General features: G+C 36.0%; 1 protein-coding gene across 1 annotated transcript in view; it reads right to left on the minus strand.

Moving 5' to 3' along the window:
• Positions 1–13,892, minus strand: part of CCDC178 (coiled-coil domain containing 178) — a 200,055-nt gene that overhangs the window by 57,084 nt on the left and 129,079 nt on the right. Inside the window, exon 18 of the mRNA XM_081323496.1 lies at positions 2,641–2,790. Within this exon, the coding sequence (XP_081179622.1) occupies positions 2,641–2,790 (150 nt within the window). The remainder of the gene's footprint in view (positions 1–2,640; positions 2,791–13,892) is intronic.

A 13,892-nucleotide genomic window follows, 5' to 3' on the forward strand; every position in this document is an offset into this window, starting at 1 on the left:
TATCAGTGATTGCATGATCTTTGTAGATGCCATATGCTAAACAAATAAACAAAACATTCAAAATTTGATTTTAGGAGTTCAACAGGAATCAGAAGCCCTCTGATGGCTTTATCATTTTGGAAAGTTTGGAAATCTCTGAAGTGATGATGGGGAGATGATCAGAAATTTCAACTCACAGATCTAATTTATTTGTTTTTATATTATATAGCTCACAAAAGTGCCAGTCTTATTTTTCAGGCAGATCAGAAGTTGCTGCCAGAACTAGTTTTGAACTGAGGTGACAATAAGATACCAGAAGGCAGCAGAGTTTTTCTACCTTAGCCTACTTTTCTCATTTTTTTATTCCAGCTTATCATTTGCTCTACCAATTTCTTCTTTTTTAGAAGAGTCTTATCTAATTTTTCCAGGGCCAAACCAGCCTCAGAGTGAAGGTTGCTGTTAAAGGTGATGAACCCACACACATTGCTAACTTTGTGATGGGGGTTTCCCGATACTCCCATGTAACACCTCTGCTCCGCGAGCTGCATTGGCTTCCAGTTGTCTTCCGAGTGAGATTCAAGGTGCTGGTGATGACCTATAAAGCCCTAAATGGCATGGGTCCGGGTTATTTACGGGAGCACCTTTTGCCGGCGTTAACCTCCCATCGTCCTGTGCGCTCCCACAGAGAGGGCCTCCTCAGGGTGCCATCGGTCAAGGAATGTCGACTGGTGGCCCCCAGGGGGAGAGCATTCTCTGTGGGCACGCCTGCCCTCTGGAATCAGCTTCCGGTTGAGCTCCGGATGGCTCCCGACCTTCGCTCGTTTCGCCACGACCTGAAGACTTGGTTGTTTGAACAGGCCAGCCTGGACTGAGGGACTAGATTTTAGTGTTTAAATTTTTAAAAAATTTAAATTTTAGATTGTATTTATTACTTAGGGCTATTGATTTAATCTTATTTTAATTTTTATATCTTGCGTGTTGTTAGCGTTTTAATTGCCCTGTACACCGCCCCGAGTCTTTGGAGAGGGGCGGTATATAAATCTAATAAAATAAAATAAATAAAATAAACTTAGCCTTAGTTATAACACATTTATTTACTAAGCCATAGCTTGAATTTTGGAATGTGTTTTTAACTGGGAGTAATATTAGATTTTAGATGTTTCTGAATACAATTGATAATTTGTTGATAAATACCTAGGGCTTCATAAATATTCTTCATAACTCTCAAAGATAATTTAAAATGGGATCCTTTGGAGATATTAAAAAGCTGTGAGGCTGTTCCCAAAGGCTTGCTAGTTCACTTAATTTGGGAATTCAGCACTCAAGCAGTCTCCTTTATGCCTGTGGTCCTGTCTGCATACTAAATGTCAACATCAAAAAGTGGAAAATGTTCACATCAGAATAGAGAACTATCCTTTCATTGGGAGGCAAAATTAAGGATATTACTATGTAATCAATCATACTGGTACCCACACATCTCCAAAAAGATAACCCAGAAGTTACAGTTTGCATGACTTGCATATTTATGAGCATGTCCTATTATGTCTGGATGATCTCACTACTATGAGAGTTGTAATGGTTACCAGTTAGCTTCTGGGTATAGTTTAAGGTGCTACCGGTACTTGTTATCTTTAAAGTCCAATATGGCATAAGAGCTGTTTAGGGCCCCTTCCTCCTTTGCCCCTCCAATAAGATCAGGTTGTACCTTGAAAGTCCCTTTGCCAATAAAATGTCATCTGGGTCTGTGTTATTTTCTGTTACATTTATTTTAATCGTTTTTATGATAACTGGTAATACCATTTTCCCCTGAAAGTAAGACCTACTCTGAAAATAAGCCCTAGCTTAATTTTTGGGGTGGTCCTAATATAAGACCTACCCCCCCAAATAAGCCCTAGTTTAGGCACATGCCTAAAAATCAAGCTAGGGTGGGGGTGGGGGGTGGAGCTGCCCTATGTGTCCAGGCCTCATATGGATCGACATTTGCCTCTCACTGGCCCACTTCTTCTGCAGCATCATCCAGCCTGCATTTCACAGTCAGAAGCCTTTCTGGAAGGCCTCTGCAGCCGAGAACCAAGCTATGGATTCAATCCATAGAAATGCAGGCCAGAACTCCATTCTCAGCTGCAGAATGAAGCTGCTTCTTTGGCTGTAGAAGAAGTGGGCCAGCTAGGCAGGGCTATTGGTGCCACCACTGCAAGGTGAGTGGAAAAGACATCCTCCCCCAAACATAAGATCTGGTGCCTCTTTTGGAGGCAAAAAAAGGAGGTCTTATTTTCGAGGAAACACAGTATAAGCCACTTAGGTTATGATTGAAGCACCCTATGAACTTGAGTAAATTAAATAAACAAATAATTGAGAGTTCTGACTCCTAATCACCAAGAACCAAACAATACTAGGTCAAATTTAATAGCCAACTGCAATAATCTCCACCCCCTTTTTAAATTCTGTTGTCTTTAGATTAGTAAGATCCAAACTGAGGCAAATATCAGGGTTGAAAAAAATGATATTTTCATTTGTGAAGGACAAAATGAAAAAACAGGAAAAAAGAACATGAGAGAAATACTGTTTGATATATGTATTTCAGTTTTAGTTTTCGACAGTAATTAGTAGTAATAATAATTGAAAAAACAAGAGGTTAAAAATAACACATTTTTATCATACCTGTTTTTGATCCCGTAATGCAGCTTCAGCTCTGTCTTTATGGTCATAGAAGTCCATAAGCTGATTTTTGTCATTTAGATAGCATATTTGGAGCATCTGATACTCGCGTGCTAAGCGTAGGTTTTCATCCAGTACATCATCCAGGGAAATCTATGGAAAGTTATTCTAGTTTGCCATTACAATTTTTAAAAGTTAGTATATATATATTTATAAGTAAAGTCATATATTACATATATTAGGTATACATCAATTTTGTATTATAAACACAAATGTAATATAAACTGCTTCATACTTCTAATCAATAATATGTAAAAGCAACAACAATCTTGTAGGAAGTTGTGAGTAACAGGATACAAAATAATTCTTCTACTCAAAAATGGCTGTGAAAAAAAACTATTTAAACTGGATATAAAGTCCCTCAGAAATGGAATTTTGCACATATAGTTGGTGCTGATATATTTTACAATACTTTTCTGGTCCTTGCTGATGTATGAAATATTTTCATAACATTAAGGCCCAAGTCATAAGGTAAAAAAGCACAACCCAGAGACATTAATTACATTGGTCATAATGTAAAACTAGGTGCAGGAATTTATAAGTTAAACTTAATCAAGAAGATCAAAAGCCAACATTTAGACTCCAAAACAAAATATTTTACTTTATTTATTTTTATTTAAAGTATTTGTATAGCCAGGCATCTTAATACCAACTCTGGGCTTCTTACAACAAACTTAAAAATGCACACAATCATAAAAACAACAGTGATAAAACTGAAAAACAGAAAAAGATGCCACAACTGCACATTCTTGATGCGACCCACATTCTCATGTCATCCTGACCTCCCCTAACCCAGAGAATTGGGGAAGAGTCAGGAGAAAGCTAGAGAGTTCCAGAAAAACATCTACTTCTGCTTCATTGACTATGCTAAAGCCTTTGATTGTGTGGATCATAACAAACTGTGGCAAGTTCTTAAAGAGATGGGCGTACCAGACCATCTTATTTGTCTCTTGAGAAACCTATATGTGGGCCAAAAAGCAACAGTGACAACTGGACACGGAACCACTGATTGGTTCAAAATTGGGAAAGGAGTCCGGCAAGGCTGTATACTGTCACCCTGCCTGTTTAACTTATATGCAGAGCACATAATGAGAAAGAAAGGGCTAGATGAATCAAAAGTTGGAATTAAGATTGCCGGAAGAAATATCAACAACCTAAGATATGCAGATGATACCACTCTAATGGCAGAAAGTGAAGAAGAACTAAAGAGCCTCTTGTTGCGGGTGAAGAAGGAGAGTGCAAAACTTGGGTTGAAACTTAACATTAAGAAAACCAAGATCATGGCATCCGGCCCTCTCAATTCCTGGCAAATAGATGGGGAAGAAATGGAGGTAGTGACAGATTTTATTTTCCTGGGCTCCAAGATCACTGCAGATGGGGACTGTAGTCAAGAAATTAAAAGACCCTTGCTCCTGGGGAGGAAAGCCATAACAAATCTAGACAGCACACTAAAAAGCAGAGACATCACCCTGTCAACAAAAGTGCGTATAGTCAAGGCTATGGTCTTCCCAATTGCAATGTATGTCAGTGAAAGTTGGACCATAAGAAAGGCTGAGCACCAAAGAATTGAGGCCTTTGAACTATGGTGCTGGAGAAGACTCCTGCGAATTCCTTGGACTGCAAGGCGATCAAACCAGTCAGTCCTAGAGATCAACCCTGACTGCTCTTTAGAGGGCCAGATCCTGAAGCTAAAACTTAAATACTTTGGCCACCTAATGAGAAGGAAGGACTCACTGGAGAAGAGCCTAATGCTGGGAAAGATTGAGGGCAAGAGAAGAAGGGGACGACAGAGAATGAGGTGGCTGGATGGAGTCACTGAAGCAGTAGGCTTGAGCTTAAATGGACTCCAGAAGATGGTAGAGGACAGGGAGGCCTGGAGGAATGTTGTCCATAGGGTCGCAATGGGTTGGACATGACTTCACAGCTAACAACAACAACAACAACAACAACAACAACAGCACTCTTGGGAATAATAAAAGACCCTTGAAGGACCTTCTTTGAAAGTGTAATCCTTCAGTTAGAGATATGTAAACTGTGATTGTGAAATTGTCTTGAATGTATATTGTATGACGCTATGAAACCATCAGGAAAATTTTATTTGTAATATTTGTGGTCCTTTGAATCAATTGTTTTTTTATTATTGCTTAATAGATATAAAGTCACTTCACGGAATGTAAGCAATTGTTCAATGACCTTTATATATATTTTTTGTGGGGCTGTTTTTTTGGTGGGGGTTTATCTTGTCCTAATGATTTATGCCTGCAAAAATATGACACTTCTTGTCTGATATAAAAAACTTTGACAATTATTAAATGATACTGGGGAAGTTGCTGAAGGAAAAAAAAGCTAACCTAAGTACCTCCTTTCCTTTCTGCTATCAGTTTCACTCAGGCAAACCACTGTTTCAAAATTAGCCAACAGTGATGAGGGTGTTGTTCAATGTGTGAAGTAGCAGGTCAATAGCTATTTACCTGTAGGTATAAGAAGTAGATTTATAGTCGATACAATGAACTCCAGCTCTTAGGAAGAAGTATGTTCCTTTGAAATCAAAGTGGTTATGCTGAAGGAGTATGAGAAAAGACTTTTCACTGATTTTTTTCTTTCAGCTGCCAATATATGATAACACTGATGGCAAGGGGGACATCATTTTCAGAATAATGAAAATGTTCTCGGAGGAGGGATCTAATCCCTGAGAGATGAAGGTATATTCTTTCATTTTGAGAATGGATGAGTTGAGACATGACATGTCCATATTTGCTTGGTGACTTGCCAATCTGCTACAAAACCACTGAGATAACTTTTACAGAAATACAACTTTTTCCAAATGCAAGCCCAGCTAAACAGGCAAAGCTTAGAAGTCTTAAATGTATGGGGAATACCAGTGGAATCTGGTATAGGTGGGTGGAGAGAGGCAAAGGTAGGACAGAATGATGAAATATTGTGACACAATTCCCACCTCTTTTCTGTGTGCTGATGAAATGCCACTGTATAAGACAGTGATGTCAAGTAAAGGGGCTTAGAGTGATTAGACACTGAGGAACTTTTAAGGACAAGTCAAGTCAAAGAAATCAAAATGGAAGCAGGCTGCTGGTTTTTGATATTAGGCAAGTTCTAGAGCTGCTTTCAAACTGATTCTTGAAAGAAAGTAAACAGATGAGAAACTGTAGATATTTTATAAAATACAATAAGAGATAGGATCAGTGTTGACAGTGGGTTAATGGATAGTCAGATGAAGTCTGGCTGGAAATAAAAAGCCTATGAGAAAGGTTCATGTCAGCAATAACAGAAAAAGGACCTAATGCCCTATTTCAAAGAGCATCCACTAACACTAATGTTTATATGCTTCCTTGCCAATGTTAGCATTCTTCTTGCCAAGCTGGGAGACTGCTTGGCTACAAATGAGAACACAAGTATAATGGGTATAATAGAAACATGGTGTAACAGAAAGAATAAGTAGAAAACAGTCATTCTTGATAAACTTTATAGGAAGGACAGGGAAGGATATAGTGAGGAAGTGATGCTCTTTGTATCACATAGGATATAAAATCTAATGTACTAGAAAGTATTGGAACACTGGATTCCTCCACAGAATCACTATGGATGGCAATATCTAATATAAGGATATGCTATTGCCCACCTGATCAAAATGCAGAAGGTGAAAGAAATCATGAAGGCGTGCAAAGGAGAAGCTATTGTAATAATGTAGGACTTCAGTTATTCTCACATAGGCTAGGTACATTCAAGCTTAAGCTATGACAAAGAAACAAAATCTCTAAATAGTCTAAATGAATGTGTTTTAGAACACAAAGAAAGCAGCTCTTAATTTAATCCTAAAGGTGACATTGATCTAATGTAGGTATTGTGGAATTAATAAGAATTTTTTATAATGCTATAACATTTGGCATACATGCCAAAAGGAAAAAGAAATTTTGAAAATGAAAGGCTGACAAGGAAAAAAAAGAATCAAAATAAAGGACCAAATCTATTTACAATATTTATATTACAATTATTTATATTTACAACATAACTTGGAGAATGTTTAAAACTAAAGGACTCAAGCAATTTCTGTAAAAGAGGAAACTAGGAACATTTGGAACTTTTAGCTGGGAAAAAAGACTAATGGGCCATCACAGTATTAATGCATGCCATGACCAAAACAGAGGAGCAAAAGTTTTGGTCCCTCTCAAATATCAGGAAAAAGGTCATACAATGAAATACTGGAAGATTAAATCAACACAGGAAACATTTCTTCATAAAGAACATAATTAATTGTGGAATACATTACAATGAGATGGCTTTAAAAATAAATTCAATAAATAAATAATGATGCTCTTGTTAGATAGGCATCTATATAAATATGACAGATAGATAGATATAAAATCAATGGAAGACAAGCCTATCAAGGGCTAATAGTCTTGGAAATGCCGTATTAACTTGAGGTTGAGGATAGCAGTGACATAGGGTATGTCTCCACTTTCTTTTTGATAGCATCCCAAGGGCATGTAGTAGATTACTGTGAGAAACAAAATAGTAGATTAAGGTGAGCCTTGGACTGTTATTGTGTTCATGTTTTGGATTACTATGACCTAGATCAGGAAAATTTCAACGATACATGCAGCTGTTTCAGAACAATATTGGTGGCTAACATCATGAATATTTTCTGAACTACCAGTATAAACATGCTTGGATTGATGACCCTTGAGTTCATAATGAATGTAATTGTGCTATTTTACATAGGTGTGTGAGTTATTATCATAAAATGAGCTACATGAAGGATGTTTTGTTGCATAAAGATTATATAGGTAAAGTTTGATTTGTTTCATTTAAAGATTAGAAAATGCTGCTTTTGTGAAGAAAACTATGTTAAAATATGAAATATATATTTTATGGTCCACCAAGTTATATATTACTTGAATATTTGAATTATGATTAAGGCATACCAAATAAAATTGGTGAATAGCAATTCGCCAAAATTGTACAGATAGGCTTTCAAGAATGTTAATTTTCCAATTTTAACTAATATGGTGACAAGTGGTACATTTTTTACAGAAAACAGTTCTGATGAAAGCCTTATTTGTCTAAGCTGTTTCCTAGAATACCGAGATCTATTGAATATCCAAGAATTTCTCCCTCTGTATTTTATTTTTAAAATGGTATAAAACATAAAAAATAATTAGAACAACCTCAAAACATTAGTCTCATAGAATCCTTTAACGTTGTAAGCACTGTTGACAGAATTTCTGATTCAACAAATCTATTCTTTTCTTTTTTTATTTCACTGATAACTTATTTTGTTTGATTGAACAATTCAGTAGCAATGGACATGGCTGACACCCAGTGGCCTTACAGGTAAGATTTAAATACATGCACCCTCAAACACACTCATATACCACCTTCAATTTCATACTTGAAAATTGACAAAATTTAAAATCTTTTAACCAAGATAATGTTTTCTAGATATAATGCTTTTTTGTGGACTTTTTCTTTCTTTCTCTCTCATACTGATTTACATTTCTCATATTATAAACATTCAGCTGGAGGATTTTCAACCTATTCTAAGAGAGTTTGGCTCCTCTTAAAAGTCTGGGCTAGTAGTTTAGAGATGCTTCTTGTAGAATAATTGCATTAGAACTGCAGATTATCTTGGTAGCACAAGGTATCCTTTGTCAAATTTGGTTCACATAATAAATTTAATTCTGTCAGGATAAAGATAATATTTCTGAAGTAATATCATAAAATCCTTCCATTTGATTAGAATTTTTGTAAGATAACCTAAACTTAGATTTATGATGTAGGTATTGTTTTTGGATTTACTTTATTTATTCAGTTTGCATAATGGTGAAAGTTTCAACGTATTAATGCTTAGATTAAGTGTTTTATGTTTTAAATGATTTAAACTACTGAGAGTGTTGAGAGGACAAAGAAATGCTGAATTTAAGATAGTTTGCATTATTTTATTATTAATTTATCTTTAATATTGAAATTATCAGAAAGTACTAAAATCATTTTATCCATGCTGCATAATCAAACAGGAAGTACTTTAAGACAGAAGACTGAGACAGGTGATAGATTAAACCTATCTCTTTCACTAATTCATACAAAGGCAGCTGCTACCAGCCATGTTTCCCTGACTGCCTGAGGATGCCATAATCAGCTGTACATAGAACGACACTTCTGTAGCTGGGACCAAAAAACTGAAGAAAGATTTATGGGGAGGGGGGACTTAGGCACCAAGATAATACTCAGAAGTCTTCTGGCATTTGAAGTCTTGCTTCAGCAAATGCTGCAGAGGAAAGTAGCAGATGTGACTTCCCAAAAATATTAACTAGACCAAGTGTCTTAACTTTAGGGGTCTTTCATCAGATGAGGTGTTGTGAGCCAAATAGCTATGGTGACCTCTTCTGCTGTCTTGACAACTACTTAACAAAAACAAAATCTTATTCTCAAAAAGCATGCCTTAGAACTAGGAAACCATCTTTGTTGTCTCTACTGCAAAAACAGCAAAAGTAGAGAAAAGAAGAGAGAAGACAATGCAGATAATTTTATGGTCTTATTTAAACAACTCTGAACAATATTAAACCAATAGCAGGTTGAAGGAGAAAACCTCTGAAATATCACTAATATCGTATAGCATTTCCACATTATACACATAAACATTCATCTTTTTATCTCTGTCTGGTTCTACATTCACAGTCCTTAAACATGAATTCAAAAAAAGGAAAAGAAAACTACAGGTCTGTCAGCCTGACATCAGTATCTGGAAAGATTCTAGAAAAGATAATCAATCAACAAATCTGCGAACACATAGAGGCAAACAAAGTCATAACCAGAAGCCAACATGGATTTGTCAAAAGCAAACCATGCAACAAATGTTGTTGTATTCTTTGACAAAGTGACTAAATTAGTGGACCAGTAAAACACTATGGATATAATTTACCTGGACTTCAGTAAGGCATTTGATAAAGATGACCACAATCTTTTATTTGATAAGATAGAAAAATGTGGGTTGGATAGCATCACCAACAGATGGATTTGTAACTGGCTGACCAACTGCACTCAACATGTAGTACTTAATAGAACTGCATCTACATGGAGAGAAGTATGCAGTGGGGTACTTCAAGGCTCTGTCTTAGTCCTAGTACTCTTCAATATTTTCCTTAATGATCTAGACAAGGGGATAGACGGGGAAACTCGTCAAATTTGCAGATGACACCAAGCTGGCAGGAATAGCCAATACTCCAGAAAATAGGCTCAAGATACAGAAGGAATTGGATAGACTTGAACATTGGGCCCTATCTAACAAAATGAAATTTATTGTAGAGAAAAGTAAGGTTTTACATTTAAGCGAGAAAAACCAAATGCACAGGTATAGAATAGGTGGTACCTGGCTCAACAATAATAACTGTGACAGGGATCTTGGAATTCTAGTGGACAGCCACTTCAATATGAGCCAGCAATGTGTTACAGCTGCCAAGAAAAGCCAACACAGTCCTAGACTGCATTAATAGAGGGATAGAATCAAGATCACGTAAAGTGTTAATACCACTTTAATAATGCCTTGGTAAGACCACAGTTGGAATATTGCATTGAGTTTTGGTCATCACGATATAAAAGGCATGTTGAAGCTCTAGAAAGAGTGCAGTGAAGAGCAACCAAGATGATTAACAGACTGGAGGCTAATACATATGAAGAACGGTAGCAAGAATTGGTATGTCTAGTTTAACGAAAAGAAGAATTAGGGGTGACATGATAGCAGTGTTCCAATATCTAAGGAGCTGCTACAAAGAAGACGGGGGGGTCAACCTATTCACCAAAGCATCTGAAGGCAGGACAAGAAGCAATGGATGGAAACTAATCAAGGAGAGAACCAACCTAGAACTAAGGAGAATTTTCCTGACAATTAGAACAATTAATCAGTAGAATGACTTGCCTCCAAAAGTTGTGGGTGCTCCAACACTGGAGGTCTTTAAGAAAAGATTGGAAAACCATTTGTCTGAAATGGTATAGGGTTTCCTGCTTGAGCAGAGGGTTGAAGTAAAATATCTCCAAGATCTTTTCCAACTCTGTTATTCTGTTGTACATTCCGTTACACATTCTGAATCAAAATTTCTACTTTTCAATTCATACAATGCATTTGAGGAAACAAAATCCCATTTCCATTGAACCATCTTGATTAAAAGCTTCTAAAACTGTTTGATGGAAATATACAAGGCAAATATTTTATGTTACAACAAACTACTATCTTATGTACTTCTACTATTATATTCACTATTTAAAGTCTCATGCTGATTAAATTCTGCATTCTCAAAGACAATTCTGTTTTCTGGACTCACTGAAACTACAAGGTGAAACAGTGGATGGCCAGCAAAGTTGCTCCTAGTAGGAGGTCGCTCCTTATGAAACGCTCTATTTCCAACATTATGGTGCCTGCATCTTAACAACATTACAATTAAATTAACAATCTATTTGTGCAAACCTCTGCACAGATAAAGAATAGTCACACAGAAGTAATAGAGCATAAACTTGGCTTAGTACTTTTTTAGAAAACAAAATAACTTCTCATCTACCCAACCTATTTCCTACTGGGAATGCGTACATTTGTCAATTTCTGTTTCACCCAGTTTTTTAATTTATCTAATTCTTAATTTATACCATCCATTCCATCAATACATTATTGTACATTGTATAATAAACCATGTGTGTTAATTGATCTATTTCCTAATATATCATTTTCTGGGCATGCTTTGCTTTGTATATATTTTGGACATAATCTGATCTTATATAATGCTTTCAGATATCAGTATCTGTTGCTGTATATAGTCTTGTGCATGCCTTTTTGTCTGATGCATGCATCTTTATATGTTTGGAGAACTGCGTTCTTACATAATAAAAAACCAAAGTTCAAAACAGTATTGTCTTCTCGTTTGTGTATTAATTTGGAAAGGGGCAATATGTTATGTTTGTATCAAAATCCAAATGAGTAAATGGTGATATATATATATATATATATATATATATATATATATATATATATATATATATATATATATATATATATATATATATATATATATATATATATATATATATATATATATATATATATATATATATATATATATATATATAGGGTGATCTAAAATTCTGTGAATAAGGCAGAGCATTTGTAGAATCAAAACATGCCTAGAAATACCTACAACAATCTTATTTGGCTGAATTATACTTGATAGCCCAAAGAAGATAATCTGTTTTTATTCATCTTTTTTTGAAAACACATCCACACTAGATTTTTTGTAAGGATAGCTTTTCCATGATTAATTCTTAATCGTAATCAGAATACAGTTGGAAGGGACCTTAGAGGTCTTCTAGTTCAGCCCCCTGCTCAAGCAGGAGTTCCTATATCATTTCACACAAGTAATTGTCCAGCCTATTCTTAAAAACCTCAAGTGATGAAGCACCCACAACGTCTGAAGACAAGCTGTTCCACTGGTTAAATTGTCCTCACTGTAAGGAAGTTTCTCCTCAATTCCAGGTTGCTTCTCTCCTTGATTAGTTTCCATCCATTGTTTCTTGTCTTCCCTCTGGTGCTTTGGAAAATAAATTGACCCCCTCCTACTTGTGGCAGCCTCTCAAATACTGGAATGCGGCCTTACTAGGGCTTTATAAAGCGGTACTAATACTTCATGTGATTTTGATTCTGTGCCTCTGTTTATACAACCAAGGATTATATTAGCTTTTTTGGCTGCTGCCACACACTGTTGACTCATGTTTAAGTGATCATCCACTAGGATACCAAGGTCCCTCTCATAGTTTCTGTTTTTGAGCCAGGTTTCACCTAATCTATACTTGTAACTTTGGTTTCTCCTCCCTAGGTGTAAAATCTTGCTTTTTAATGAATTCATTAATTCACCTGTTGCAAAAATAAATGAACAGGAAACTTCACCCCTCCTCAATTCCCAAAATTATACTGGCATGTTTTTCACCGACTTTGGCAGAATGTAGAACTGCAGTTTTTACAAGAGGCATGGCCAGTTCATATGCTGCAGGCTTTTATGAAAATGAATTCTTGGAAGCATGTGCATATCAGTTTGAAAAGTGTTTTTCTTCTAGGAAGAAATACAGTTGCCATATCAGCAGAATCTGATAAAAGATTTTAAAATCAGAAACATCCAGTGCCAGAAGCGCGGCAAAGTATGACCTGAAGGTCTTTCACAGGAGAATTTTCCAATACTTCTGCAATTGCACTGAGGTGCTAGAATTTACAAAGAACATTTTCTCTAAAAGTAATACTTCTGAAAATTACATTTATCAACTGCAAATATTTCCAAATTCTGGAAAAACTGAAACTTTAGTTCTTCTATTATTATCAAGTGTGAACAATTTCAAACATTCAGTTTATTGTGACATGACCTAAACTTTTCAAATTTATTTTTAGAATCCAAACAACAGGTACCCTTAATTAAGGTAATTGGGACCAGCAACTTTATTACTAAATGACATGGTCATAAAGCATGATGTCAAGCGATCTCACATATTTACGACAGTAGTTGCAATATTTCTATTTACCGTTGTTAGGCAAATCCCGCATGGTCAAAGTGATCTGTGTTCATATAACAACCTAACTTGCAACCTCCTGCCCTCTCTGCTCGTCAGAAACCAGCAGTGAAGGTCATACATGGTAATCACATGATTGCAGGATGCTGGGACTGTCATAATTGTGAACAGTTGCCAAGGTCCCAAATTATAATCACATGGCTATGAGGACACTGCAATACTGCAACTACAAAGAATGGTTTTTAGTCCCTTCATTACTTTGAGTGATCACTGAATGAGTGGATGCTGAACAAGGCTACCTGTAATCCCAAAACATATATATTTATATATGGATTTGTATGCTACCTTCTCCAAGGATTCCCAATGACCTTATTTAAAAGTAAATCAGAGCACAAACATCACATAGTCAGATCAATCTTAATGTCAAAATTGTCTGGAGTTCTATCCATTCAGAAAGGAATAGAACCATAGAAGAATAATGACAGTACTCCAAGTCCAGCCTTGCAGATGGCCCAATGAACACTATGATTAATGATACAAATGTTGCTAAGAAACCAAGTAAGTGTAGAAGGGGTAAACTCCCTCAATCTAAGTTCTACTACAAGTCATCCACAAGAGTGAGCAACAAGATTTTCATTCCA

The sequence above is a fragment of the Vipera berus genome (genome assembly GCF_964194415.1).
Source record: "Vipera berus genome assembly, chromosome: 3".
NCBI classification, from domain to species: domain Eukaryota; kingdom Metazoa; phylum Chordata; class Lepidosauria; order Squamata; family Viperidae; genus Vipera; species Vipera berus.